Source organism: Balaenoptera ricei, chromosome 11, assembly GCF_028023285.1.
Source record: "Balaenoptera ricei isolate mBalRic1 chromosome 11, mBalRic1.hap2, whole genome shotgun sequence".
Lineage (NCBI taxonomy): Eukaryota > Metazoa > Chordata > Mammalia > Artiodactyla > Balaenopteridae > Balaenoptera > Balaenoptera ricei.
In genome coordinates this window covers 23,190,921-23,218,605 of record NC_082649.1, presented here as the reverse complement: position 1 = coordinate 23,218,605, position 27,685 = coordinate 23,190,921, and the positions used below count along the sequence as shown (strand labels likewise).

Below are 27,685 nucleotides of genomic sequence, written 5' to 3'. Positions count from 1 at the left end.
CCTGGAGAGGGGGAGGAACCTCTCTGAAGGAAAGTTTTAGCGCCACCTTCAGCCTGGTTCTGTGATGTCGGCTAAGGAAACAGGTGATTGAAGATGCGCCTCCGGTTATTTTTCCCCTCAGGACCCAGTACTGGGGTGTTTATTTTATTGGTCTCGAATTTTAAAGGGACGCAGTTGCGGGGAGCGTTTCTCCTGAAAAATCGTACTAACCTTACTGAATACTAATTTCTTTGGACTAGAGAACTACTACTTCCTCCGTTCCCGAGTTGATATTTTTCTTTAGCTGCCGGGCAGTGGTTAAAAACAAAGCGAAACATTCTGGGAGTTACAGTTCTAGCGCTCCTTGGACCTCGCGGTCTAAGCAAGGGCTCTCTGCAGAGCCCCTCCTGGCTCGCGTGCTTTCGGGACTGTTCTGGGCCGTTGGAAGGGGTGAGTCGACTTCTTACGGGGCAGGAAGTGGAGAGGGTGAAGGCGGAGGAGGAACATCTAGTCCTTAGGTACAATAGGAAACAGGGATGAAGTAGGACACTTGGGAAGGGGCTCAGGACTTTGGAGGTGGCGGAGCAGAAGAGGTTGGGACTCCTTCCTCTTTAGATGCCTGCCAGATGAGGGAAGTTAGCATTAGTCAAGGGAGCAACCTTGGGTAGGATTTCAGTAAGACTTGGTCGAGTTTGGCTTTCAGTTGCGGACCCCCTTCCACCTTGTCCCCCACCTCCCATGGACCAACTCTACTTCATCATCGTCATCCCTTAGGTGGACAGCTGACATTTCCCTGATCTTTTATAAAACATGAGGACAAGTATTTTTTAAATCTTGCTATTTTAATTCATCTGTAACCTACCATCTAAAGTATAGAATCTGGGCTTCCCTGATGGCACAGTGGTTAAGAATCCGCCTGCCAATGCAGGGGACACGGGTTCGAGCCCTTGTGGGGGAAGATTCCCACATGCCGTGGAGCGACTAAGCCCGTGTGCCACAACTGCTGAGCCTGCGCTCTGGAGCCTGCGAACCACAACTACTGAGCCCGCGTGCCGCAACTACTGAAGTCTGCATGCTTAGAGCCCGTGCTCCGCAACAAGAGAAGCCACCGCAATGAGAAGCCCGCGCACCACAACAGAGAGTAGCCCCCCGCTCGCCGCAACTAGAGAAAGCTCGCGTGCAGCAATGAAGACCCAATGCAGCCAAAAATAAATAAATAAAAAATAAAGTATAGAGTCTTTTTTTTAAAATAAATTTATTTATTTATTTATGGCTGAGTTGGGTCTTCGTTGCTGTGTGCGGGCTTTCTCTAGTTGCAGCAAGCAGGGGCTACTCTTTGTTGTGGTGCCTTCTCTTGTTGCAGAGCACGGGCTCTAGGCGCGCCGGCTTCAGTAGTTGTGGCGCTCGGGCATAGCTGCTCCGCGGCATGTGGGATCTTCCCAGACCAGGGATCCAATCCATGTACCCTGCATTGTCAGGTGGATTCTTAACCACTGCGCCACCAGGGAAGTCCCTGAAGTATAGAATCTTGTTGTCCTGAAGGGACAGCTTCTAGATGAGTTTCCTAGTTCGCTTCCCGTCCCTCCAGCCCCGCTCAACCTGATAGTTGTGCTAAGCTCCTTACATATAAATGTTGTGGAGCCATCACTATTTTCTCCTTTGAACGAGACAAGCTGTGATCTCTCCTAGAGAGAGGCTTTGATCTACTTCTCTCTGCAATAATGGAAACACTCACAGTAGTGAGGGGATTAAAACTCTGAGCAAGCTACTGGAGAGTGACAAGCCTCATAATAATTTGTCCTACAAGGAGAGGTCTGTTGCTGAGCCCGTGATGGTAGGCAAGTTTTTATTCTCTCTTCTCTGTGTGTCTTTCGCCTTTGAAAGTGGAAATTGAAATTAGCCGTCTTTTCTCCCCAACTTTCCTTTTAAAGTTTGACAAAATTCAGTGAAGATCTACCATGAGTTGAATACTGTCCTAATGCAGTAAAGGAACTAAGCATTATAAGGCATGGCCCTTTCCCAACAAAAGCTCACAATCTGTTCAGTTCGTATTTATTAAGCACTTATGTCAGTCTTCGAGCTGAAGTTGGGGCTGCAAAGCTGAAAACTACGGTCTCTGACCTTAAGGAGTACAAATGAGTAATTAGAATGCAATGAAAGTACACTTATAGGACAAAATGTGAGAGCCCAGGATAGGCATATAAAACAAATAGGCCTGTACACTACAAAGAGGACTGGTAAATGTTTTAATAAAAAGATACAGTGTTATGGGGAATGTAAGAGAGAAAGATACTCAGATATTATGTGATGAGGATAATCACCAATCAACAAATCATTAATTTTGAGAATTTGGGATTACAGACTCTAATGTTAAGTACTGTGCTAGATACTATGTACAGAGAAATAAAAGTAAGGTGGTCATATTTTTAAAATCTCAAAATAGGTATATGTAGTCAGGCAAATAAGAATATGCCCAAAAGGTCAGTGAGATCCAGTATTTGTTATCAGATCCTTTCTGATATGATAGATAGATCATTGTATTTTTAGATTGAAAAATTATAGTTCCAACTCTTTATGAGTCTGAATTTCATTATCAAAATGTTAAAAGTGATATATGGATACAGATAGCACAGTGGAAACCATGATTTTCAAATGAGTTGTAGAAATAAAAAAATGTGTGTTCATATTCATAGTGTGGCAAAAATCACTGTTACATAGAGTAGACTGGAAAGACTTTATAGTCAGGGCTTGACCTGTGGAGGATGGATACCATTTATTTTTTAATTTTTTTAATTTTTATTTTATTTTATTTTTTTGGCTGCATTAGGTCTTTGTTGCTGCACGTGGGCTTTCTCTAGTTGTGGCGAGCGGGGGCTACTCTTTGTTGCAGTGCGCGGGCTTCTCATTGTGGTGGCCTCTCGTTGCGGAGCACAGGCTCTAGGCACATGGGCTTCAGTAGTTGTGGCAGTGGGCTCAGTATTTGTGGCTCATGGGCTCTAGAGCGCAGGCTCAGTAGTTGTGGCGCACGGGCTTAGTTGCTCTGTGGCATGTGGGATCTTCCCGGACCAGGGCTCAAACCCGTGTCGCCTGCATTGGCAGGCGGATTCTTAACCACTGTGCCACCAGGGAAGCCCCAACTGCCATTTATTGAGAACTTACCATATATCAAGCATTTTGCCAGGCTCTTTAATCTAATTCTCATTTGTTCTTTATAACTCCAAGAGGCAAATTTTGGTCTTATATCTCCATTTTGTAGATGAGGAAACTGATTTAGAGAGAGACTAAGTTACTTGCCCTGAGTCACACACTGGGAAGTGGTGGAATTAGGATTCAAGCATAGCCCTGTAAGGCTTCAAAGCCCATGCTCTAAACCATAAATGGTATAAATAAAGGCATAGAGATGAGATGCCAGGCATCCTCAGTGGCTTAAATACGACCTCACAGTGAGCTCAGATTAGACCAGGGATGACACACAAAAAGTTGGTAGTCTTCACTTGTGTTGCCATCAGCCTGTCCTATAAATAAACCCAGAGTAACCACAGAGTCTCATTCCAAGCGGATCAACAGGGAATGGTCTCATAATGGACTTAAGGTGAAGGATGATTGGCAGAATAAGGCAGGCAAGCAGAGGGGTGGGCAGTCAAATAAGAACAGAATTTCAGAACGAAAGATTATAGGGCAGAGATGCTGTATGTGGTGATAGAGGCAGAGAGGGCCCGGATCAAGAAACTGCACAAAGAGAATGAACTGATAACACTGAAGTCTAGAATTATCTCAGAAGACAAAGGAGGCAGCGGGACTGAGCAATCTGTCATAGATGTGCTTGGGCAAAGCTTCACCAAGGAGCCTGTCTCTTCCCTTGCCCAATCCCTGGTACAGGATTCAGAATGGTTCATGTTGAGTCCACAGGAGAAGTATGCTTTAAGTTTATATGAAAGGATTATGGTTGGTCCTTTATATCTGAGGGTTCCCCATCTGCAGATTCAACTAACTGTGGGTGGAAAATATTTGAAAAAAAAAAAAACTCCCGAAAGTTCCCAAAAGCAAAACTTGAATTTGCCACTTACTGGCAACTATTTACATAGTGTTTACATTGTACTTATGACTATTTACATTGTATTTACAACTATTTACATAATATTTACATTGTAGTAGGTATTACAAGTAATCGAGAGATAATTTAAGGTGTACAGGAGAATGTGCTCAGGTTGTATGCAAATACTGTGCCATTTTATATAAGGGACTAGGTCATGGATTTTGGTATCTAGGGTGGGGGTGGTGAGTCCTGGAACCAAGGGACCTTGGTGGGGGTGTCCGTGGATACCGAGGGATGACTGTATGTACTCTTATTTATATGTTCTTATTAAAAGAGCATTCATTATTCGTTACCATAGGAATGTAGTGGTTTCCCATTGGGAAATGGCCCTGCTGTAGTCCTACCTATTACCAGGTTTTTTCTTTCTGAGGGAAATACCCTTGGCCATGACCAAAACAATTGGGTTTTTTGGTTCAGTCAGTATGAGAGCAGATTTGTTCTGACATCTCTCACATTCTAATCTACCTTTGCTTTTTTGTCTTACAGATTGGCCTGGGCTAAAGTATCTAAAGACCCTAGGATTGCTGCAGGTCAACAGTCCCCACTGGAGAAAAAAATCTTGGTAAATAAATTATCTTAACATCATACAGTTTGAAATGACTAGGAGAAGGAAAGTTAGGTTTAAAACCCTTCCGTCCAAGTGACACTTTCCAGTAGTGTGTCCACAGTGGCAAATGTTTTCCAGTTAAATCTTTACTTGCAAAACAAAGCATTATTTTTAAAACTCCCAACCCTATGTTTTTAAAAAACTAGTTACTGATTTTGGTGGTGAGAACTCCAACTTTCAGAGCTCACAGGCTCACCTAGGAATGACAGAAGTAAAATCACTATTACTCCGAAATTAATGAAAGACCATGGTCCTTTCTTGGTGTCAATAGTGAGCGTAAGCTCCTGTTTAAATATGTTCAAAGTAAAAAGATGGTCATATTTTAAAATTCTGTACCTCACTTTGACAGAATCTAGGTGGCATGCATACAATAGCAGCAAGACAACTGATAATTCAAAAATATCAAGAGGAGTATGAAACACTCTGTAGGGAGCAAGGTCTTTCTCTTGACTACTGGCTTGCCAAAGCAGAGTCTTATTATAATAAAAGAATAATGGAAATGATGAAAGAACAAGAGACAGGCAATGAAATCAAGAAGAGATTGGAGGGGAAAACAACCCAAAGCATAGAAGGACAAAAACGATATTATTTGGTACCTGAGAGAGAAGTGAAACATGTAGAAATGCACATATATCGAGCAGGACAGGTCGGAGAGTTTAAGAATAAAACATTTAGACAATTACCACCACGCCCTACTGAAATAAAATTGCCCAAAATTGTGCCAGAAGTACATGGCATCCAGAACGCACAGAGAAGAAAGCAGGTAAATGAGAGGGAACAGATGCAAATTAAAGCTCACCAGGAACGCATGATTCGAGGGAGAGAACTTGTACAGCAAAAACTCAAGGAAGGAATCTTGAGAAAAGACCAGAGCCTGCCTCCTGTACGTGAGAAGCATGAGAGTGTAAAGAAAGAGATAAAAGAGTATGAAAGTGTTATTGCATATCCACTTTTCCAGCCATGCAGTAGCAGTCGGATTAAAGTGAATATTCTTATGGAAAAGTCTCAGAATAGAGAAGACAATACAATTATCAAGCCATATCAAAGAAGATTCTTAACTATGCCACCCTTTTTGAGAAGTCAAATAGGAAAAATAAAAGATTCAGTGATTTCATGACAAAGTCATGTCTCTTAAATGAACCTTTTTTTTTTTTTTTTTTTTTTAATGCTAGTTCTCTTCTACAGGGTTCAGTGACTATTTTCCCATTTATATCTGATACAGAAGTGTCAGATAGTTCTGGACTTTAAAACTAGCTTGGCTATTTTTAGTTGCCTTGTGTTTGTTCAAGTTGCTTATCCTTTTTGATGTTCATTCCTAATCTGTAAAGTGGGAAAATAATAGTTCATAGCATTTATAGGAGAATTTCATTTTTGTGAAGCATTAGCATGTATTAGATGTTTCATAAATGCTGGGTTTCCCAGTTGGAAAGACCTGGGTTGGACAAAGATGGTGAATAAGGAATTGTTCTTATCTGCCTCTTCCAGTCCCCCTGCCCGCAACCTCAAAGGTTATCTTGATGAGATTGCTATAGGTCACTATGTGGTCTTTTATTTTCCATTCATACCTGTATCGGGGAACTGCTAACCAGGCCGTAAAAGTCTAACTTGTACCATACAATTTCTCTGTATGAGAAACTTAAGTTTGAGAACCTCCTATGTACCAGGCATTGTTAGTCACTGAGATGAATAAAGAGATATCCCTGCCCTTGGCTAGTTTACAACTAGTGGCATAGATCACTCTAAAAACAGATAGTAAAATAGGGTTATGATAGAGGTATGCACAGGTATGTACAGAGGAGGGACATGTGTGTACAGAGGAGGGACATCTAACCTGGCCTAGGTGAGCAGGGTGAGGAGGAAGGAGGTCAGAGAATGGAGTGTAGTAATCTCTCATGTTTCTTCCAGCTCCATATTTTGTCACTTTCAGTCACCCACTTAAGCAAGACCTTCCCAATGTTTGGATTTGCTCATAGGTAACCAAACTCACCTTCTCTCAAATAGATGTCCTCCAAAAGTTTGGAAATTTGGGGTTCAGAATTGATGAGTAGAGAATCAGAGAAATGGAAACTGGATGGCCTAAGGAATATTATACTTAAGTTGTGATAATCCTATGCCCACCCTTTTGTATTAGCAGGACACCCTTTACCCAGGATATTGCTAGATCAGCACTGTCCCATAGACCTTTATGCGATAATATAACTGTTCTATAGGTTTGCTCTTCAATACAGTAGCCAGCCATTTCCCACATGTGGCTACTGAGCATTTGAAATGTGGCTGGTGCACCTGAGGAACTGAATTTTTAATTTTACTTAATTTGCATTAATTTTAAATTGCTACATGTGGCAAGTGACTGCTGTATTGTACAGCATGGCACTAGATAAATATAACTCCTGTGTTCTAGACTTCAATCCCACAATCCATTTTCTGTCTTTGACAATATTTGCAGGTATAATAGATCACTGCTTACTTACATTAGTATAAGTTTAGTTTCCTTTATATTTGAGATGCTCCTTAATCCCATGAAGAGATTCAAAAAGCACTGTAGGCAAATTCTGTGTGGAAATGAGGTGGCTGAAGTTGCTTAAATTGGGTTCAGAAACTAGCCCTCCCTTTGCTCCTTCTGGAATTTGACCAGGACACATACGAAAATCTCATTCCTACCCACCTGATTTGCCTCATGCAGACTTTTTTGTCCTATCTGTTCTCTGGTCTTCCATCATCATGTTGCAGCTTTAGATTTTATACCTTGCAAAGATGTGGTTCCTCAGGATGCAGAGGCAAAAGACTTAGAAATTCAAATCAATAGGGTAATGATACAGCCTTTGAGTTGAGTGGGATTGAAAAGTAACCTAATACATAACTGTTGGTAATTGTTTACCATGAAGATATTCACTGCTGGACCATCCTTTTGACCTTTAAATGTACTCAAATCTCTCCCATCTAAATAAGCTACTACTACGTGGGAATTCCCTGGTGGTCCAGTGGTTAAGACTCTGTGCTCTCACTGCCGAGGGCCCAGGTTCAATCCCTGGTCAGGGAAGAATCCCACAAACTGAGTGGTGCAGCCAAAAAAATTTTTAAAAAGAATAAATAAGCTACTATGCTATTTCTTTGCACTCCTTTAAAGCCAAGTCCCTTAGAAAGTCTATACCAGCTCCCTGCATTCTAGTTTCAGTGCCCATCAATCCACCAAATCCCTTTTTGGGGAGTCATCAGCAAAGAGCTCCGTGTGGCTAAATCCAATGGACAGTTAAGGGTGGAATGAAAAGGAGAAGGTGCCAACAACAGGCAGAAGACCCGATAGGCATTTGGCAACAAGAGGGATCAACAATTCAAGTGTAAGAATGCATGACACAGAAAACAAGAGGCCAAGGAAGAGCAACAGTCCTTAGAAGTTGGAGATCAGGCAGGAAACCAATGGAACCCATTTAAGGAACAGGAGTAGGGTATCAAAGGAATAAGATAAACAAACAGTTATAAGACTCAGGATAAAACACACGAATAGGAATAGAAGCACTGACAAATCCAGGACGTAGAACTATTGAATTGGGTTCCACTAGGGATGGGACAAGTCTGAGTCTTAGGCTGAGCTGAGCCAATAGTTGAGGGTTAAGAAAGTCCAAAATAGAAACAAAACTTACCAGGTCACAGGGGCAGGAGACAAAGCAGATAATTACTATAACCCTCATACTGACTCAGTTACATGAGATAAGAATTTGAACTCATTAAAGCATGCCTGATATTATCTTTAACCATGGAAGTCATAGTGGCTTGAAAATTGAGCCTCAGGATATAAGGTGTACAAGGTTGGCATGTTGTTTTAAATAGAACTAATTATAAAGTCTTTCATTGGAGTAGCACTACAAATTACAGTAAGGTTGAACAGGAGTACATTTTATCCTTCAAGGGGGATAGTAAGCAGATCAGCAAGGCCATTTAGCATAGGCAAATAAAAGGCAAACCATTGCTGCATTTCCTGGGAGGCCAAAAACATGGCACAGATTAGTTTCAAGGGGCACAATGGTATGGATGGAGAAGGCTGGGCTAGAATAACAGCACTGTACCCTACAGTGTCAACAGTGGTGAGGCGCCGCTGATAGCCCTTGAGGGGGTCAAAGAGCCAATGAAGTCCATCTGCCAGGAGCAGATGAGGACAATGCCCCTTGCTATGTGGCCTCCCTCATCGTAAGACAAGTCAACTTTTGGCAGTAATTGCAAGTCCAAATCAGAAACTGAGTCCTTTACTGTGTGCCCAGTCTATGATGGTGAATGTCTTGCCATGTCTGGTATGATGATGGACTCAGGCAGCAGTGGGGACTGTCTTCACAAAACATGTTTCCATCAGCAGCTTGATTCCAGTCAATTCCATCAGCAACGAGGCTCTTCTTGTGGGCATTCACCTGAGTGACCCAGATGGTTAGATAAGCAGTTATGGTTTATTTCCACAGTTTGCAGCTCCAAAGACAGATGTCTCACCAGTCTAGTTTTTCAAGTGGCATACCACATAGGTAGGCAACAGCACAAGAGTCAGTAAAATTATAGGAAGGTTGATCAACGAGGTTATTGGCAAGAGCTATGAAATGGCCTTGTGTTCTACCCACCAAGAGGAGCGACAACATCCATTTTTGGCTCTGCATCAGTGGCAATGAGATTGAATGGCTGCATCAGCCAGGGACAGCATTGGGTTTCAGCCTAGCCGAACCGCAGTGAACCAGGGCCAGGCATTTAGGGGAATCTCTGTGAACTGAGAGCCCCATGGGACCAGCAGCTTTGCTTCAGTTGGCAGAGTAGGGGATAAAGTTTTTCCCAGAGGGATATCTGCCACTTTTCCATGTAAAGTAGAGATGTTGAAGCCAGGCCAGCCACATCCTTAAATATACCATTTCCAAATGAGGATTATTGGATCCTTCCCACTTTGTTAGAAGTTGAGTCCAAGTTGACCTACCCCCAAATGTGAGCATTAAGCTAGAGTGTCAGAAGGCCTCCATGGGTCAGGGGTTTAGTTTTGATAGGAGCCCAGTAGCAAGCTGATGCTGCTTTTCAAGATGAGTGTACCCAGTAACCATGTTAGGAAGGTGGCAGGTCCAAAACCCTAAGGGGTGCCACTGAGCACAGGCTGCCTCCATCACCGTCTCCACCAGCCTACTGTCTCCATTTGACTCTGTGGGAGCCTCCTCAGCCCACCCACATGAATGGTCTGTCCACAAGGGCAGATCACAGGGTCAGGTACCTTGGGAACACTAAGAGATTTAAAACCTGCATCTGCCAGCCATCCAGTACTAACCATGGATCCAAGACTCCAGTGTACAGACTTGAAAGCAGGGGGTCTGGTTTCCTGTCCCAGTACAACCAGATGTGCACTTTGACAAGGCTCAACATCTCTGAGCCTGTTTCCTCATCTGTGAAGACAGAATAACAAATTCCTACCTCACAAGATGTTTGTGAGGATTTAATGGAGGCTATGTTTACAAGTTTTTTTTGTAAATTGCAAAACCCCACGCCAATGTGAAATATAAAATATGATCATGATACAAAATGGTATATGGTAAATGCTAATTAAGTGGAAAGGAAATAAATGTGATTTCCACTGAGGTGATTTAAAAAAAAAAAAGGCATTACTGAGAAAGGTCAAACTCGGTTTGGGTAAGTGGCCAAGGTAAGTAGAACTTTACCTGAACATGTCCTCTCTGCTCCCCTACCTCTGTCTGCTGTCATCATTTAAGTCACAGCGGTTTGCCTTCACTTTTCTTTCTTTCTCTCTTTTTAAAATTAATTTATTTTATTTTATTTATTTATGGCTGCATTGGGTCTTCCTTGCTGCTTGCAGGTTTTCTCTAGTTGCAGCAAGCAGGGACTTCTCTTCCTTGAGGTGCCTTCTCTTGTTGCAGAGCATGGGCTCTAGGCGTGCGGGCTTCAGTAGTGGCGCGCAGGCTCAGTAGCTGTGGCTCACGGGCTCAGTAGTTGTGGCTTGTGGGCTCTAGAGCACAGGCTCAGTAGTTGTGGCGCCCGGGCTTAGTTGTTCTGTGGCATGTGGGATCTTCCTGGACCACAGCTCGAACCCCTGTGCCCTGCATTGGCAGGCGGATTCTTAACCACTGCGCCACCAAGGCAGTGCTGCCTTTGCTTTTTTAAGGTGCTGTGTGCCTCCAGGTCTCTTTCTGGGAGCGCGTAAAGGTCTCATTTTTCTCCTTTGGGCTCTAGGTGATGGTGGTTGGTGATTATGTGTTTTGATCAGAGGTAATTTAATCCTTTTTTCCCCCAAGACTAAATTAAGACTGGGAATGAGATCCGAGCGCTAGGTGGGACCAGCGGCTGCAATTGGTAGGAGGAATGGGCTAGTGGGGCGGGGCGGGTCCTCGTCCTTTTAAGCTTCCTAGACTGTGAACTCTTGACCTTGGCGGGCCCACAAGCTTAACCCGGCAGGATGCATGGTGGCCTTTCGGAAACAGGCGAGGAGAGCGGGGCCGGTGCTGGGCCCTGGTGGGGCCGGGACGGGGTCGTGGGCAGCCGGTAAACGTGCGCTGGGGTGGAGCGGGCTCGCCGCTGGCCACTCGGAAACCCTACGTCCCAAAGTCCCGGTCCTCGGCAGCGGCGGGTGAGTAGGACAGCGGGGAGTTGAGCTCGCGGTGGTGGAAGTTAGTGAAGGGTCTTTGTCCCGCAACCTTCCGCCCCTGACCTCGGCAGGCGAGGGGAGCTTCCAACCCCTGGGGCCCATGGGGAAACCTGGGTTAGGGTATGGCCCAGGGCGCCGACCACTCCGGCCGCGTGGGGGACTCGGCGAAGAGGACGGGCTCCTGGCACGTGCTGAAAAAGTCGGGATCGCAGCAACGAAGTTTCGGGGCAGACAGGCATCGGGCAGTGCCGTCCCAGTCAACGGGACCAGTTCAGGGCACAGAAACCCCAACCAGTGGGTATTAACGAGCGTGCCACGCAGTGGTGAGCGAAACTCTCCGTCCCTGCCCGCGGGAGGCCCCGAGACCGGAGTGTGGGGCTGCGCGCGCAGTGACGGGAGGTACGCCCTGTGGGCTCGCGATCTGGTCCGGCAGAGCTGGGCAGGAGCTGCAAAGGGTCCTTGAGGGACAGAGCAGAGACCCGAAGACCGGGTGAGAAGGGCAAATCCCGAGGGTCGTTTTGCTTGGCTGAAGGGCAAAAAACAGTAGTGGCTGGAACACCGGGGTGGGGGGCGGCGAGGGCGGACCCCACGAAGCCTGGCAGGTGTGGTGGGGATTTCAGTCGTCCTCAGAATTGCTATGGGAAACCATGGACGGGTTTGGGGTTAGAGAGAGATTGGGTGGACTCAGAGAACTGGAAAATGGCGACACATTTCCTCGAGGGATTTACATTCTGGAAGGGCAGGGACGGGCCGGCAACAGATAAACCGATCTGCGCGGAAAGTCTGTTGAGTTATATCCAGCCTCTTTCCATCGCGGCCCAGCCGGCTTGAGCTCTGGGGCGTGTGGATGTAGAAAGTACTATCGAGGTAAAAGTGCCAGAGGCAGGCAGCAGCTGCCAGAAATTTCAGTCTCCATAGTCATGCTCCCTTCCCAAACCGGAGAACCAGCTTAGAATCTGGACCGAGGGCCTCAGGCTACAACCCGCAGCAAATGCTTTTTGAGAACGACTGACAGGGGTGGGTCTTTCCTGCGGGAGAACAGGAAAGCCAGGACCTTGAGGATACTATTACTGAGACTGTTTTGAAGTGCTACTTTCATTGTGTTTGGCTGGAGAGTAGGAGAATAATCCAGACCTGCCCCTCTCATGCAATGATCGTGGATGGTCTTGAAAGAAAGGAAGGGAGGGAGGGAAGGAGGGACTCAACTTCACCTCCCAGGAATGCACCTTTCCTGCCAGCTTTCTTTTTAGCGATCCCACTGACTCCACTGTTGAATGCCCTTTTCCTTGCTGGCATTTTCAATTCTACCACCTTTCAGAAAAAGTGAAAGGAAGAAAGTCAACAGGTTTTTATGTCTTCATTCTTTTCATTCCATCTGGAGGGAGGAGAAGCCGGGTGAGTGGCTGTCAGTAGGAGGAGGTGGGAGTTCAGCCACGTGTGGGCAGAGCAGGAACTTCCTGGGCTAGGCAGGCAGCCCAGCGCCGGGCTCCTTGGGAGCCCTGCAGAAGCATTTGCTGTTGGGTTGTTACCATTATCATTCTTTTTTTTTTTTTTTTTGGCCATGCCTCGAGGCATGTGGGATCTTAGTTCCTGGACCAGAGATCAAACCCATGCCCCCTGCAGTGAGAGCTAGGACTCTTAACCACTGGACCACCAGGGAAGTCCCTCTATTATCATTCTTTACAAGGATCTGTATGTATTAAAAATCCACAGAATCGTATATTTTTGGGTCCTGGATGGGATTTTAGAGAGTCTCCTTTAATCTCATTTTCCAGTGAAACCAGATCAGAATGAAGAAACTTGTACAAGGTGGTTTGTGACAGATCCAGGGCTGGTTACCTCAGGCACGTGCTTTCTTTCCAGAATACCGTACTGTTGCTCTAGAGAGGGCTTTGGGACAGCGGAAATCACGTCCTCAGTGGTAGAGTCAAGGCTTTGAACACAAACTCTGCTGTGGACCGGGAGTATCCTTGAGCACATTACTTAGCATCTCTGTACTTTAGGTTCCTTAAAATGGGGTCATTAATCATTACCTCATGGGGCAGTGCTGAGGGGTTTTAGGTACAAAGCAGGGGTTCAGTAACTCTTGGTGTTCCCTGACCAAATTAGGAAACTGCTGTTCCTCACTCCCCCTCTTGCTGATATGATTTCTCTCTGACCTCAGGTTCCTAGAGGTGGGCACCAGCCAGCGGCTAGAAACAGGGTGAAGCAGAAGGCAGACGACGCCTTCAGAGCCCCAACCTGGTGTTACTGAACAGTGGGTGCTGAGCCAAGGGTGACCAGCTTCCTGAACTCTGTGGCCTAGGCTTGGAGGGAATCAGAGATGTTCTCAGCTGTGGAAGAGGAGAATTTGGACAGCAGGACAAAGAAGGAAGACAGCCCCCTGGAGCAGATACCTTTGCCACCAGAGGCCACATCAAACCCTGGGGCCTTTTCAAAGTCTCTCCATCCGCTCAGTCACTGGGAGGTAGACAGCCCCAGGAAGGAGCCCAGTCAGCCTTGGGGGCCAGGCCAGGAGTGGATAAAGCTAGAAAGAGACATCAGGGAAGAGAAGGTGTTTGACCTGCTGAAGCCAATTGAAACTGTACAGAAGCTGCTCCCTCAGGTGGATGAGGAGGCCCTGCAGGAAGCCGTGAAGGGAGAATGCTGGTGGAAGGCGTGGGTGAAGGTGAGGAGACCAAGCGAGAGACAGAGGGAGGGACTGGGTCCTGGACTCCAGGAGCTCTTTCATCCATTATCCTGTCTACAGAACAAATGGAATCTCAAGAGTGTTCCAAGCTGAACAGCACCCAGGAGAAGGGGTTTCAAGGACTTTTTTTCAGACTCCACACCACGCTGGCATCCTTGAAGGAGTACCTGCTGAAATTCATCAGAGTGGCAGCCTTTTTCCTTTGCGTTCTTCCTACTTATATTCAGTATATACCCCTCCTTTCTCCTCCCACATTGTTCTTCCCTCCTCTCCATCCTTCCTTTCCTGTCTGTACATTAAAGTTGCTGGCTTTGTACTTGTCTTTTCCTATTTCTCCCTTCCTTCCATGTTTTTCTTTTTCTCTTAGTTGTCTGAATCTTGAGACTGGATGTCTGTCTGTCTATATACAGACTCTCTGAATCTCTCCTGTTCTTCCAGAAGCCAGTCACCTCTGAGGATGTGGCAGTGAATTTCACCCAGGAAGAGTGGGAATGTCTAGATGCCAGTCAGAGGGTACTCTACCAGGACGTTATGTCAGAGACCTTCAGAAACCTGATGTCTGTGGGTAAGAGGCTGGGGTTCCTCACAAGCCCTCTGTCCCAGGGCTCTGGAACATCTTGTTTCCCTGGGCAGGTAGATCAGCTCACAGTTAGCTTCACTGATCCTTGGTTCTATACGTTCCAGGTATGCAAGATCTGGGTTACTAGGCTCAGGGTGAAAGAAGAAATGAAAGCTTGCATGAAGGCAAAGATAAGGCTTGTAACATGATGATAATGTTCTCAAAGTGTGCAAATCTGCCTATTCATCCAACTAGTATTTACTGAGTCACTCCTATTATGTACCAGGCACTTTGTTAAGAGCTGGCCTTTTGTGTCTCTCCTCCCTGCACGTAAGTGTCCCAGATTATGGCTCTTAAACCAAATATAACGGAAGAAGGTAGCCTGTTGTCCCCATCAGGTGTGAAGGGGCCAAGCCTGGGACCTCAACTCTTCCTCTCCTTCCCACTCCCCAGTCAGAATCTTTCTGTCTAATCCAGATCTGATCGCCAAGTTTGAACAAGAAGAGAAACAGTGGAGAGCAGATCTCCGTCCCCCAAACGGAGAAGGCCTTCATTCAGGTAAGAATTGCAAAGGAGAGAGGAGGGTGAAAAGGACCCAGGACATGCCTTGGGAGGATGGAAATGACTAAGAGGATCGGGGTCTGCATACCCACTCCTAGCCTGCATCCTTCCTGCCTGGTCAGACGTGGAGCTGGAAGAAACCTTGACATCATCTGCTCAAGTCCCCTGGCTTCAAGAAGATGAGTATCTAAGCCAGTCAGGACAAATGAATATCTTCAGTTTCTAGAGATGGAGAGATTCCATGTCAGTTGCTTATGTCAGTGATACCGCCTTGATTAAAAAGTCCTTTCCGGGACTTCCCTGGTGGTCCAGTGGGTAAGACTCCATGCTCCCAATGCAAGGGGCCCGGGTTTGATCCCTGGTTGGGGAACTAAGTCCCACATGCTGCAACTAAGATCTGGCGCAGCCAAAATAAATAAGTAAATAAAAAAATTTTTTTTTAAAGTCCTTTCCAAAAGAAAAGAAAGGGAAGGGAGACGAGCTTGATGCTGAGTTGGACCAGGGGAGACTTGTTCTTAAGAGTAGAATAAAGACTTGAGAGAAATTTAAGTCTGAGCTGACCTCGCTCCTGGTTTGCCAGGACAGTCCTGGTTTATGCTTCTCATCCTAGCTTGATTGTTAATAGCACCTTCCGTCACTCAAGTGTCCCAATTTGCATGATGTATTATGAGGTCACCTGTGGGTATCTGGGGTGTCTGGGAGTACGAACAAAATTGAAAATGAGAGGAATTAACGCACATGGTAAATCAACTATACTTCAATTTAAAAACAAAAGAAAATGAAAGGAAATGGATTTCAAGAAATGTTAAAATTTTGATCTCTGATATTGTTGGAAGATTCCAGTTAAATTTTTATTTGCTTTTAATTGGAAAAAGTTTATTCTTATCTCTGGCCTCTGAGGTCTAAGAGTGAGTGTGAATGTCAGGTGGGAGAGGGAGGGCAGAAAGAGGGGAAGTCGCTTCGACTGAAGGGAGAGCTTGTGTCAGGGTTGTCGTGGTGAATCTCGCTATTCTTCCTCATTCCATACAGGAGGCACGAGAGAGGAACTTCAAGAACAGAGTCAGAGTTTGGGAGATGAGGGAAATAGCGATGACAAGAAGGTCTCCCTTGCTCGCAGAAGGGCAGGCCCATCCTCTGCTCCAGCTGGGTCCCTGGACAGGACACCAGTGTTCCCAGCATCCTGGGCTGGGCCACCCTTTACCTGCCATACCTGTGGCAGGTGCTTCAGCAAGCGCTCCAGCCTCTACAACCACCAGTTTGTTCACAGCTGCGGCCAGTGTGGGAAGTCCTTCCTGAACCCCAAAGACCTCAGCTACCACCGGCGCAAGCACCTTGGGGAGAGGCCCTTCTGCTGCTCACTCTGTGACAAGACCTACTGTGATGCTTCTGGACTGAGCCGTCACCGCCGTGTCCATCTGGGTTACCGGCCCCATTCGTGTCCCTTCTGTGGGAAGTGCTTTCGGGACCAGTCAGAGCTCAAACGCCACCAGAAGATACACCAAGGCCAGGAGCTGGGGGCTGGAAACCAGAAGCATATCGTGAAGATTCCAGACAACACAGCTGGATTCCAGGGGCTGGCAACTGCGAACAATGCACCAGTGGCCGGGACCCAAGGACCCTCATTTAAAACCACGGGTCCCGAGGCTCAGACCCAGCCACCTATAGACAGGAGCCAGGCACCTGCGACCAAGAACCAGGTAATCACTGGGAAGGCTCAGCTCCCAGTCGTTACAACCCCAGAGCCTGTGACCAGGACCCAGGCAGCCAACAAGAGAGCCGCCCGCCTGGATACCAAGTCCAGCTCTCACCCAGGAAAGCCTTCAAGACTCAAGGTCTTCTCTTGCCCTCATTGTCCCTTGACTTTTAGCAAGAAAATCTGTCTCTCCAGCCACCAGAAGGCCCACTTCACAGAGCAGTCCAACCGCTGCTTCCACTGCGGCAAGTCCTTCACTTTATTCTCTGGGCTGGTCAGGCACCAACAGACTCACTGGAAGCAGAAGCTCTACTGTTGCCCTATCTGCGACGTCTGCTTTGGGGAGAAAGAGGACCTTCTGGGTCACTGGGGGGGCTACAGGGGCAAGGGGATCTGCCTGGGCAGTCCCCATAAATGCTGGGCGATCCTGGGTCAGTGGCTTGGCTTCTTTCCCCATGCCTCCACTGTGGCAGGGGAGGAGATGGATCTTTCTCCTGGATCCATACCCTCAGGAGAGGGAAGGAAGGGAGGGGAGAAGGCAGCAGAGGAAAGAAAGCAGATAAGGCAGTGAAGGTCTTGGAATGTAAATAAATGGCCTTTCCACCCGAGGTCTTTCTCTGTTTGGTTTTCCTGAGGGCTGACCTCCAGGGTAAGAAGACTGGGGTAGAGGAAGAGAGAGGTGAAAGAATAATGAAGGAAATACAGAAAGGAAAAGGGACAAGGGGTGGCACGTGGAAACTTGTAGTATTATTAATTAGCACCCAGCTTGTTTCTTTGTGTCTCATAGACCATCAAGTAGTAGTTGTTGAAGAAAACAGTGGACACTCCAATAGGTATGAAGATGGGAGAAAAAGGATGAGTGGGGGAGAGAGTCCGAGGGACCCCTCTGGACCAGATGTAGAAGGGGAGGCATTTTAAAGCAGGTGTGTGGCCCAGTTGTCATCCCTTGCTCCCCTGGCACCTCGGTAGGCTGCCCAGGGCAAGATGGAGCTCTGGCCAGTGTTCTGTGGGTTTCTCCCCATCTCCTGTTTTTGGTTAGGGCTCGCCATGTCCTCACTGTGCAGGTCACTTGGCGCTGTCTTGGATGTTTTGGGCTTTTCCTGCTCCTTCCCAGCAGGGCTGAGATCTTGGAAGAAACAACCACCATTGCAAAGTTGGTGTGCTATAATTTGCCGTGAGGAGGTTCCTGGTCTCCAGTTCATGGCGGAGACCCTCTTGTCTGTGTCACTCTGCAGCACAGGTGCCCTCTGCTGGAGAGGAGAGCGGCTGCCCGGTTGTAGCCAGAGAGGGTTTCCAGACGGAAGACAGACCAAGGAGCAGAAATATGTGGGCAGCGTAAAGGGGGAGAGGAAGGAAGGGGCTGGGGAAAGGGAGAGACTAAGTAGGTGACAGAAGAGAGGTTGATCCTGTTTGGAATTCAGAGCATCCCTGCAAGTGCAGATTGGAATGTCCCCACAGCAAAGAGGCCAGTGAGTGTGCAACTTGATGGATGCGACATCCCCGAGGACCAGTCTCTGGGCCAACCAGGCTCTTCTCCACCCTGCCAAGATGCGACATCATTCAGAAGGGGTTTCCTAGAAGGAGGAGAAAATAACTTGAAAAAGCTGTCAACAGTTTCTATCATGAAACTGTCACACCAGGGAGAAGAAAGGCCCTGTGGAGTCATCTAGTCTTGGAGGTGAGGCCCAGGGCAGCTGCTGTAGGGAACAATCAAGAAAGGAGGCCAGCTGGAGTGGGATTCTTGCTTTGGAGCACGAAGGTGGAGGAGTCCTCCCTCCAGCCAGGCTCACCAGCCCTTCCTTTCCTTTGGGATTTTGATCCCTCAATAGCCCCCTCTTCCCCTTGCTGCTTTCCTCGTTTTTGTTTTTGTTTTTTTTTGCTCTCAGCTTATAAGAAAGAGAAGAAAACTTACTTAGCTCTTCAAGAAATTGCCCTGAAAACAAAGAGAAATAGATGATGAGTGGAAGATGACTAACTCCTCCCACATCCTCCCTGTGGAATTCATAGTCACGCCCCCTCCCTTTCCACTAAGGGACCCCACAGAGCTCAGTAAGTGGTTCTCTTCATGGATTCTCTGAGGAGCCTGGAGTTGGCCATGTGGACAGAGCAGGAAGGAAATTCCAGCTCTGAATCTTGAGCCCTGGTTCCATCCACCCTCTTTATGTTTCCCACTCAGGGCTGGCTTGCTCCCCTGCTGCTCAGTGGTCCTGTTTGCTGCCCCAGCTCTGCACCTGCCAGTCTTCGGTGTAGCCAGTTGTAGCAGATGATCAAGGCCACCAGGGGTCCGAGAACTGGCACGATTACAAACAAGGTTATCTTCCAGCAGGGCACCGTCAGGAAGTGGGGATCTGAATCGTTTGCCACAGAACAAACAGGATTAACATGTGTTCCCCCTTGTGTCCCACCCACCCCTCTCCATTTATTATTGGGTTTCTTTTGGGTGGTGGAGGGGGGAGGTTCTTAACCTGGGTTCCAAAATAGTTTGTGGATAGAGTCCAGGGAGTTCATGAATTTGGATGAGAAAAGCGCTACATTTTTATTTTCACTAACTTCAAACTGAATTTAGCATTTTCTTACACTAAAAATGTAGCTAACAAACCAGTTATCAGCAGTGACTGTGACTTTATCACCAATGGAAACCACATTCCCTTCAGAGTTGTTGCAGAAATCTCAGAATACTGTTTATCAATATTTTGAAATCACCAAATTATTAGACCTGCTGCTACATTTTATTATTTAATGTATATTTTTGTTATTTAAAGAAACATTTGTTACTTTATCACACATTTGTTTATATTTCGAAAACTATTTCAAAACAATGGTTTTCTTTATAATCCTATGTGTTATATTTTATGTGTACAGTTCAAAACATTCTGGAAAGGGAGGGGTCCATGAGGCTTCACCAGATTACCAAAGAGTACAAAAAGTTAAGACCTTTGTTATTTGAATCCTGTAAAACAAAGATCCTGTTCCTCCCCTTTGAGTTGCAGACTGTGTGTGTTGTTTTTTCGGCACACTGATTAAATGCTAGCGCGGAGCCAGGGGCACCTCCAGCCTCAGGAGGAGAGGCTGTTCAGGAGGGCTGCTCAGAGCAGGGACCATCGTATAATTTCTGCAACATCCATTCAACAACTATTTGGGTGCCCTTCTGTTGTAGGCATTGTCGTTAGGCACTGGACAATCTGCAGTGAACAAAAAGGACAGAGACCATGTCCTAGGGCCAACATTCTATTTTTTTTTTTTTTTTTGCTGCACGGCATTCGGGATCTTAGTTCTCCCACCAGGGATTGAACCCTCACCCCCTGCAGTGGAAGTGCAGAGTCTTAACCAGTGGACCACCAGGAAGTCCAGGCCAACATTCTCGTGGGGTTTGATGTCTTCACTCTTCCCCCAAGATGCCTTCCCTGAGGAGTCACATGTAGTTACTCATTCTGTGCTGTGAAAACTCATTCCTCTGTGTGAGTTGTCGATGATGTATATGTACTTTGTTCTCCAGTTAATTTATGTATATGTATCACCTCCCCAACTAGACATCAAGTTGATGTGCAAAGGATCTGTTTACTTCCCCTTTGTAATTCCTGAAAAAAGAAGTAATGTACATAAAGTACTTGTAATTCCTAGAATGTTAACATTTGGGAAGCTGTTACAGTGCCAGGTACATGAAAGCGTAATGTAAGTGTTTGCTATTATCCAACCCATCCTAGGTGCAGATGATGACATTCAAAGAAAGAACAAGAGAGGGAGGAAACCAACCAGAAGCCAGGGGTCCTTACGTCCCCAGGTAACAGGAGCCGAGTGAAGCACCAAGCTGACCTGCAGGGGCTGGGTACCCCAGGACTTACCAAAAGTCCGGTGGAGATTCTCTGAAAGAACAAATGGAAAGGGATTATTAGTATGGCACTCAAAACAATCTTTTCTCCTCTGAGCCTTTGTTATTTAGTCACTTGAAATTGTAAGTGACGCACATGGAGGAAAGGAAGCTGTAGGATTTTACTTCTCTGGCTGAAGGCAGGGAAGAGGAATGAGACTCTACGACTGGTTATAAGAGTTTTAAATAGTGAAGTTTCCGCCTGAAGGGAGCACAGGGTATTGGGACAGAGGCAGAGATGGTCTGAGAAAATGACCATTTCAGTTACGCCAGAAGACCTGGAGGGAGGCATGGGGAGGGAAGGTGCCTGGAACTCACCTATCTCTGCTGGAAGTTTTCCTAAAATAGAAAAAGGCGACATTTTTAGTTCCAGCTCAGGCACTAGATGGGGCCCCTCCACACCCATTGCCTTGGGCCTTTGTGCAGGGTGTTTCTCAGTAGCCCATGAACATCCTTAGAGTGAGAAGAGCACCAGATTTGAAAGCAGGAGTTCAGGCTCATTCCCTGGCTATTGCCTGGGTTAAATATTGGGTTAAAGAAAGCGGAGAAGCTCAGTAGACAGCGATGTTCACCAATGCCCCAAACCAATCTGTTTTATTACCGCCCCCACTGCTCTCTGCTCCTTTTCTTGCTGGTTCTCAGTTCACAATGTCACTCCACCCCGCTGGGTTGTCACTGTAAATCTAAAGCTACTTCCCATCTGAATGAGGAAGGAAGGAACTAAACGTTTAGTTGAGCAGCTGCTTTGTGACCGGCTCTGTACTAGGCGCTTTACATAACACTATCCCCTTTAATCCTCCCATAACTTGTAGGAGGAAGGGTGTTATCTCTACTTGAATCAGACAAGGCAACTGAGGCTTGGAGAGTTCATGTCATTGTCTGAACTGGATCTAAACCCGGCTGCCCAACTCCACTGATCAGGTTCTTTCTGCTCAGCCATGTGGGCTGAAGACCTTTCTCATGTGGGAGAAGAGGTAACTGAGTATCTGGGACGAGGTCACGGGAAGAGAAGATCCCACCAATATCCCCCCTCATATACTCCAAGCCCTCCTTGCTGCTTTATCCTCTTAGGAATGGGAGGGGGAGGAGAATTGGAGGCCCGGCGGGCTTTAGCTTTGAGAACGCTTGGTGGCAGGGAGAAGTCTCAAAATGAAAGCTCTTGGGCACAAGAGAGAAGCTTCAGATGGTTGAACCCGTGTCCTCAGTGTTGGATGGAAAAGGAGGAAAAAACACCTACTATGTGGTAGGGACTTTTACTTACAGTATCTTTATTTAAACCTAGTAGCACAGACTTGCCTGATTCTGAAGCTCACACTCCCCCAGTTGCATGAGCTACTGTGTATGTTTCAGGGGCCAGAAGATAGGGGTTTAGGCCTGAGCTCTGCCACTTATAAGCTGTGCCAGCTTGAGTAAATCTCTGAACCACTCCAGGCCTCAGTTGCTTCCTCTGTAAAATGGGGCTATTATATATCAGCCCTACCTCATAGGGAAATGAAAGGTCCTATTATCTAAATGATATTTACACTCGGTAGGATGTAAAACTTGTCATTATGGAGTTCTGAACCCAGAAGTCCCTCAAAAATAAACGTTAGCTGACCAAGCTCCAAGAGACCAGGCACTTCAGGGAAGGATCCCCAGCCAGCCACCCTCCAGCCTGTACCTCTGAGTCTGCGCTGCAGGCAGAGGAAGACAAGGCCCACAGTGATCTGCAGGAGGAGCACAGGCAGAACCGCGATGAGCACCAGCACTCCAGGGTTGATCCAGTAGAAGGGATCTGAAAGGCAGAACCAGGGTGGCCCAGCACTGTATCATCAACGCCCAGCACAGTGCCCACGGCTCCATGAGTCAGGTTCAAAGAAGATGACTCAGAACTAACACCTAAGTTTAGGTTTAAAGGAAAAGTAAGTGGTTGTTTCTGGGAAGGACCAGTGGTTTAGAATGACAGGAGTCGAGGCTGTGTACTGGGCCAGTCTTGGAGAGTTTTGAGAACCACGAAAGGGACTTAGATCTGATCCTCAAGGTCACGGGGTACCCTGAAGCATTTCATGCGGAGGAGTGACAAGATCTGATTTACTGACTGCAGGACTGGAGGAGGGGGGCGAGGGCAGTCAATTAAGAGGCCATGGTAATGGTGAAAGTAAAAAACATGAGCCTAGGACAGTGGTGGCGGTGTAGGAAGTCAAGGTGAACTTAAATAGGAAAAAAAATACATATTTTCAGTAAACTTTAAACTGAAATTTAGTGTTTCTTTCAATTATGTTTGTAGGCAAAACTCCACAACAATATGAACAGAACCTGAGACTTTGTCATCCCTAAAAATCACAAATATTTTCATATCACGGTACAGAAATCTCAAAATATCACTTATGTTCATTTTGAAATGACACTATTATCAGGGCCACCCTATATCTTACTTTAATATTTTGATAACTGTATTTCAGTACAAATATGTTTTATGCATTTCAAATATCCTTCTGAGAAGGGGTTCATCGAATTTACCAGTCCGACAAAAGGGTGCATGACACAAAGAAAAGTTAAGAACCTTTCTTCTGGAGCTTTTGAGAAAGTAGGGTCCGCTGGATTTGGTAACTGAGCAGACACGGAGTGGGAAAGATGAAGAGACAGGGGATGACCTTTGGCCCTCTGGCGCCATCTATTGCCGGGCCTGCCCTTTTCATCTTGTTCTCTGCGTTAGGGGGCTAGATAAAGATACTGCCATCAGGGTAGGCATTAAGTCACAGCAAACAACGTCAAACTGGTTTCTTAGGTATAAGTACCATCCTTCAAGCTGCGGTTTCAGGCTCTTGTCTGTTACTGTGTTCCCCAGGAGAAAACACAGCCAGCACTACTTTCAAAGTTCTCATTGGAAGTTACCTGGAGCAACATGGTTTAGCAATTACATATTTTAGTTCCTTTTTTTGTACACCTTTTATATTTTAAGAAAGGGTTAGGATCACAAAAAGAGAGAAAAGGAGACATTATGAGACTTCTGATGTAAAGTGATATGAACGAAGTATATAGATAGCATCACCTATGAAATATGCTTGACAAAATAAATCAAACCTGAATCTTATTGTTCATATCCTAATCTATAAGTTTACAGAAAATAAAGGGTATGGAACACTGTATTAAACAACATGGGAATGAAATCAGCAAAATCTAGACCGTGGGAAACTCTACAGGGTGAATACCAGCCTGTGGATCTTGTTTGGATTGGATTCAAGCAAACCAACTGTAAAAATATATTTATAAAACAATCATAAAAATGTGAACACAGACTGGGTATTGTTAAGAATTTTTGTTAAATTTTAAAGATGTAATAATAGTATTTTGGTTATGATTTTGTTTTGTTTTTTTTTTGTTTTTTGTGGGGTTTTTTTGAGTTTTTCTATTTGAGACATACAGTTTTGAGGATTTAGCAATGACACGATAATGCTGCCTAGGATTTGCCAGAGGAATTCATTTGGGGAGGATGGTGATGAGTGGGGTCTAGTGAAACAGGTGGCCTGTCCTTGGGTCATAACTGTTACAGTCAGGTGATGGGAACTTGGAGGCTCATTATAATAATCTCTCTACTTCTGTATATGTTTTAAAGTTTCATAATGAAGAGTTTAAAGAAAGGATTAGAGACAACTAGTAATAAAATCACAAAACTGACAAGAAAAATACAAAGTTGGAAGGAGAGATTAGAAACTCTTTAGAGAAAGAGGGGAGGTAATTACACCTGAAACTTGGCAATCACATAGTCACTGCATTTCAGTCTTAAATTTGTCTCAGCTTCCTGGATCCTCATGCTAGGTGGGTGGTCCATCATAAAACTCTCTTTTTTAAAAGACCCTTAGGTATGCAGATTATGAGAAGGGAGGAAGAGGGTCGGAATGTGGAAATCCACCCAAAGGAAAACTTTCTCCCCAAGCAGTTCATTTGTTTGTTTGTTTGCTTGTTGGGGTGGGGTGGGGGATGTACTGGGGGAGGCAGTTATTGAGCTAGGAAGCTACTGAACAGGAATGAGGAAAATCGGAAAACTGGAGAGATCCTCACTATCAGACTTCCTTGCAGGTAAAAATCCCCCAGTGAAAACAGCTGTATGAAGAACATTCTGTGATACACAAAGCTGTTTTCACATCCCTGAGATCGCTCTCTAGAAATAGTGCTTTGTTATCCCGCATACAATGCCATCTTCTGGTCCCAGCACTGCAACAGTGGCCCTTGAGATACAAAAGTGATCGATTGTCTGATGTTTGCCCTGCAGGTGGGGAGGAGGGAAGGGAAATGACCTGAGGCTCAGGCCTCAGAATATTTTTGTTCCTCAATTAAATAGCAATTAACTTTCCAATCTCCCCCTCCTTGTCCGTGTCTTAACCCCTCGGGGATAAAACAAAAAAATAAATTTCAAAGTCATCCCTCACATAAAACATACCACAAACGAAATTCTGGAGAAAGGAAACAGTGGAGGTAAAATCTATAGGTAACATCTCTTCCTATGATTATATTCAGACATTAGTTCTACTTGTTTAATTCCTTGCAACTATGTTTACCAGGAATATATTGTTTAATAATGTTCCCCATCTAGTAAAACACCACAAACACATCAACTGAGGAATTCACTGTAATAGGATTTGATCAGTTTGACGCCTTAGGAATAAGGCCCTTGTTTATAACAAATAAATGAAAAGACAATCCAAAGCAAAACAAGAAAGGAAAAGGTCCACTTGGATACTTTGATTAACTTTCAGATAATTCATATTCCCCTCTAGTAGCACAAAATAATCACAAATTGATTATTCTGGATTTTGCTGCCTACATTTATCATTTTTTCTATTTAAAATTTTTTTAAATTTCTCTATACATACCCACAAATGTGCATGGTATATACACACTTTTATATAAATGGATAAATATGATGATATGGATAAAATTATGGTCTTTTTTCTTTTTTAGTTGGATCACACCCCATCCTCCCTTGTCTCCCCCAAAGTGAACGATATTAGCTTTCTTATGGATATCTTTATATATTTCTCTGATATATAAAACGTAAGGTTTTGTTTTTGTTCCCTATATTGTGTAGCTTGCTTTTATCACTCAACAATACCTTGTAAAATGCCTCCAAGCTGTCTGGAATGGCCCTAAAACAATCTTTTAAATGGCTATATGATAGTCACTGTATGGGTAACAGTGTTTACTCAGTCACTTCCCTACTCATGGGCACGGATTCTGATTCTGGCTTCCTTCCCATGCAGAATAATAATGATGTAACGGACAATGTGAGCATATGAGTTCCCAGAGATACTGATGTGCGTATCTCTACGGAGTTAATTCCCAGGAATGAGCTGTTTGGGTTGAAGGATCTCATCTCAATTGAGAGAATGACTGAAGGCTCAAAGGGAGGTCCTGGCCACGCAACAGACAATACCTACTACTATAGACACTACTCACCTTCCACTTTCAACTCCATTGCTGCCTCTTCTTGGTAAGAATGATCTCGGAAGAAGCAGGTGAAACCTCCTTCATCTGAGAACCTTACATTCCGGATCCTGAGGGTCACCTTCCCCTCCCCAATAGTCTCTTTCAGCAGCTCCGTGCGGCCCCGGTATTCAGGCGCCTGCTCTTCAGCTTGGTCCTTGCCATTTCGGTAGAGATGAACCACCCTGGAGAAGGGGGGTCGGTACCATCCCACCTCCATGCCTGTAGCGTTCTTTCCTGGAGATATGCGACAGGGCAATTCCGCTTCATCCCCCACCAGCGCCCGGATGGGCTGCCCTGGTCCCATTACTCTGAACTGTCCTATCCAAGACACAAAAGAAAAGAAACTGAGCATCAGAGGGAACCTTGACAAACAAGCCCTTCATGGGAAGGGCTTCTTCAAAACAGGGAAAGAAGAAGACACTTGATTTTTAAATAGAATTCTAGAGCCAGGGAGAAGCTCAATTTTTCTTAAAGGTCTCTGGTTATAGAGATACTGTGAGTTCCCTGGACAGAACATTCTAGCATGTGGTCATCCCAGCCTTTAGGTCCCACCTTGGAATGTGGTCCAGCATCTTGCAGTTTAATTGTCCCGTGGGCCTCCCTGTTCAGACTTGGCCAACTTGATCCTTCTTCTCCCCTTAGAGGTTTTGCTTTGGTCGTTCCTCCACCACCACCTCTCCATCACTTCTCAGCCCTCTGTACTTGTTCACACCCTGGTCCCAAATTCCTCTCCTCTGAGATCTTCCACCCTAGAGGTGGAGGATCTTCTTTCCTTCTTTCCTCCTTCTTCTTTTCCTCTGTATCTTCAGTCCTCTCTACAGCTCCTGGACCCTGCCCTGTACATGTTCCCAGTCTTTTTTCCTCTGTGGGATATATCTCCTTGTCAGACTTGGAGCTACTAGAAGATGAAGCTGGTTTCTCCATTAGACCTGCAGCCATTTCCCAAGGGAGTATATGTTCTGAGCCTTCTCTGTTAGGCGGCTCCCTGAGATTGGGAACCTGTCTTCGGAGAGCAGGGCTCCTCTGTAAAAACGTATTAGTGCCTGATAGTGTGAAACAGAACTCTCAAACATGATGAGACACTACAGCTCAACAAACATTTATCATGATTTACCATGGGACAAGCACAACTAAGCATATTATATATCTTATCTCACTGAAACCTGACAGCAACTCCAAGAGGCTGTTATTATGATATTCCCCATTTGATAGGTGAGAAAGCAAAGTTGGAAAGATAGGTAAGACCAAGTTCAAGGAGAGCCCTGAGTTAAGGTCGCATGATGGATCTGGGTCCCCTTCTGAAGGCTGTAGGGAGGCACTGGCGGTATCTGAGGGGAACCACGTCAGCACATTTATGTTTTGAAAAGATAACTTGCATGGCAACTTGAGGGTGAGTTGAAGGAGGTGAGCCCAGGGAACTAGCCTTTCTGTTCTCAGGGTCTCCCCAGGGCAGGAATAAAGATAAATCTTACCTGCAGAGCTGGAAGACAGCTGGAGGAGGAGGAGGAGGGAGGGGAGGCAGCTGGGCAGAGAGGAGCTCAAAAAACTGGCCAT

General features: G+C 45.7%; 2 protein-coding genes and 1 non-coding gene across 5 annotated transcripts; 2 read left to right on the top strand and 1 right to left on the bottom strand.

The window, feature by feature from the left end:
- The first annotated feature begins 8 nt into the window (after positions 1 to 8).
- ZFP57 (ZFP57 zinc finger protein) lies at positions 9 to 19,349 on the top strand. Of its 3 annotated transcripts, none has more exons than XM_059938226.1 (6): positions 9 to 83; positions 4,562 to 4,637; positions 13,460 to 13,963; positions 14,423 to 14,549; positions 15,021 to 15,101; positions 16,134 to 19,349. In XM_059938226.1, the coding sequence occupies exons 3-6, from the start codon at positions 13,619 to 13,621 to the stop codon at positions 17,366 to 17,368; spliced, it is 1,788 nt and encodes a 595-aa protein (XP_059794209.1). In that variant the 5' UTR covers positions 9 to 83; positions 4,562 to 4,637; positions 13,460 to 13,618; the 3' UTR covers positions 17,369 to 19,349. The 3 variants fall into 3 exon arrangements, with proteins under 3 accessions (XP_059794209.1, XP_059794208.1, XP_059794210.1); XM_059938225.1 differs by having other exon boundaries at positions 25 to 429; XM_059938227.1 differs by lacking the exons at positions 9 to 83; positions 4,562 to 4,637 and having other exon boundaries at positions 13,859 to 14,190.
- On the top strand, positions 7,650 to 7,722 carry TRNAE-CUC (transfer RNA glutamic acid (anticodon CUC)). The gene has a single exon. It is a non-coding gene; the product is annotated as a tRNA-Glu (tRNA).
- On the bottom strand, positions 18,620 to 27,685 carry MOG (myelin oligodendrocyte glycoprotein). The gene is given in 8 exon segments (XM_059938228.1): positions 18,620 to 18,658; positions 18,660 to 18,730; positions 19,029 to 19,145; positions 20,640 to 20,660; positions 20,984 to 21,004; positions 22,326 to 22,439; positions 26,102 to 26,449; positions 27,604 to 27,685. Coding segments are annotated over 8 exon segments (813 nt in total).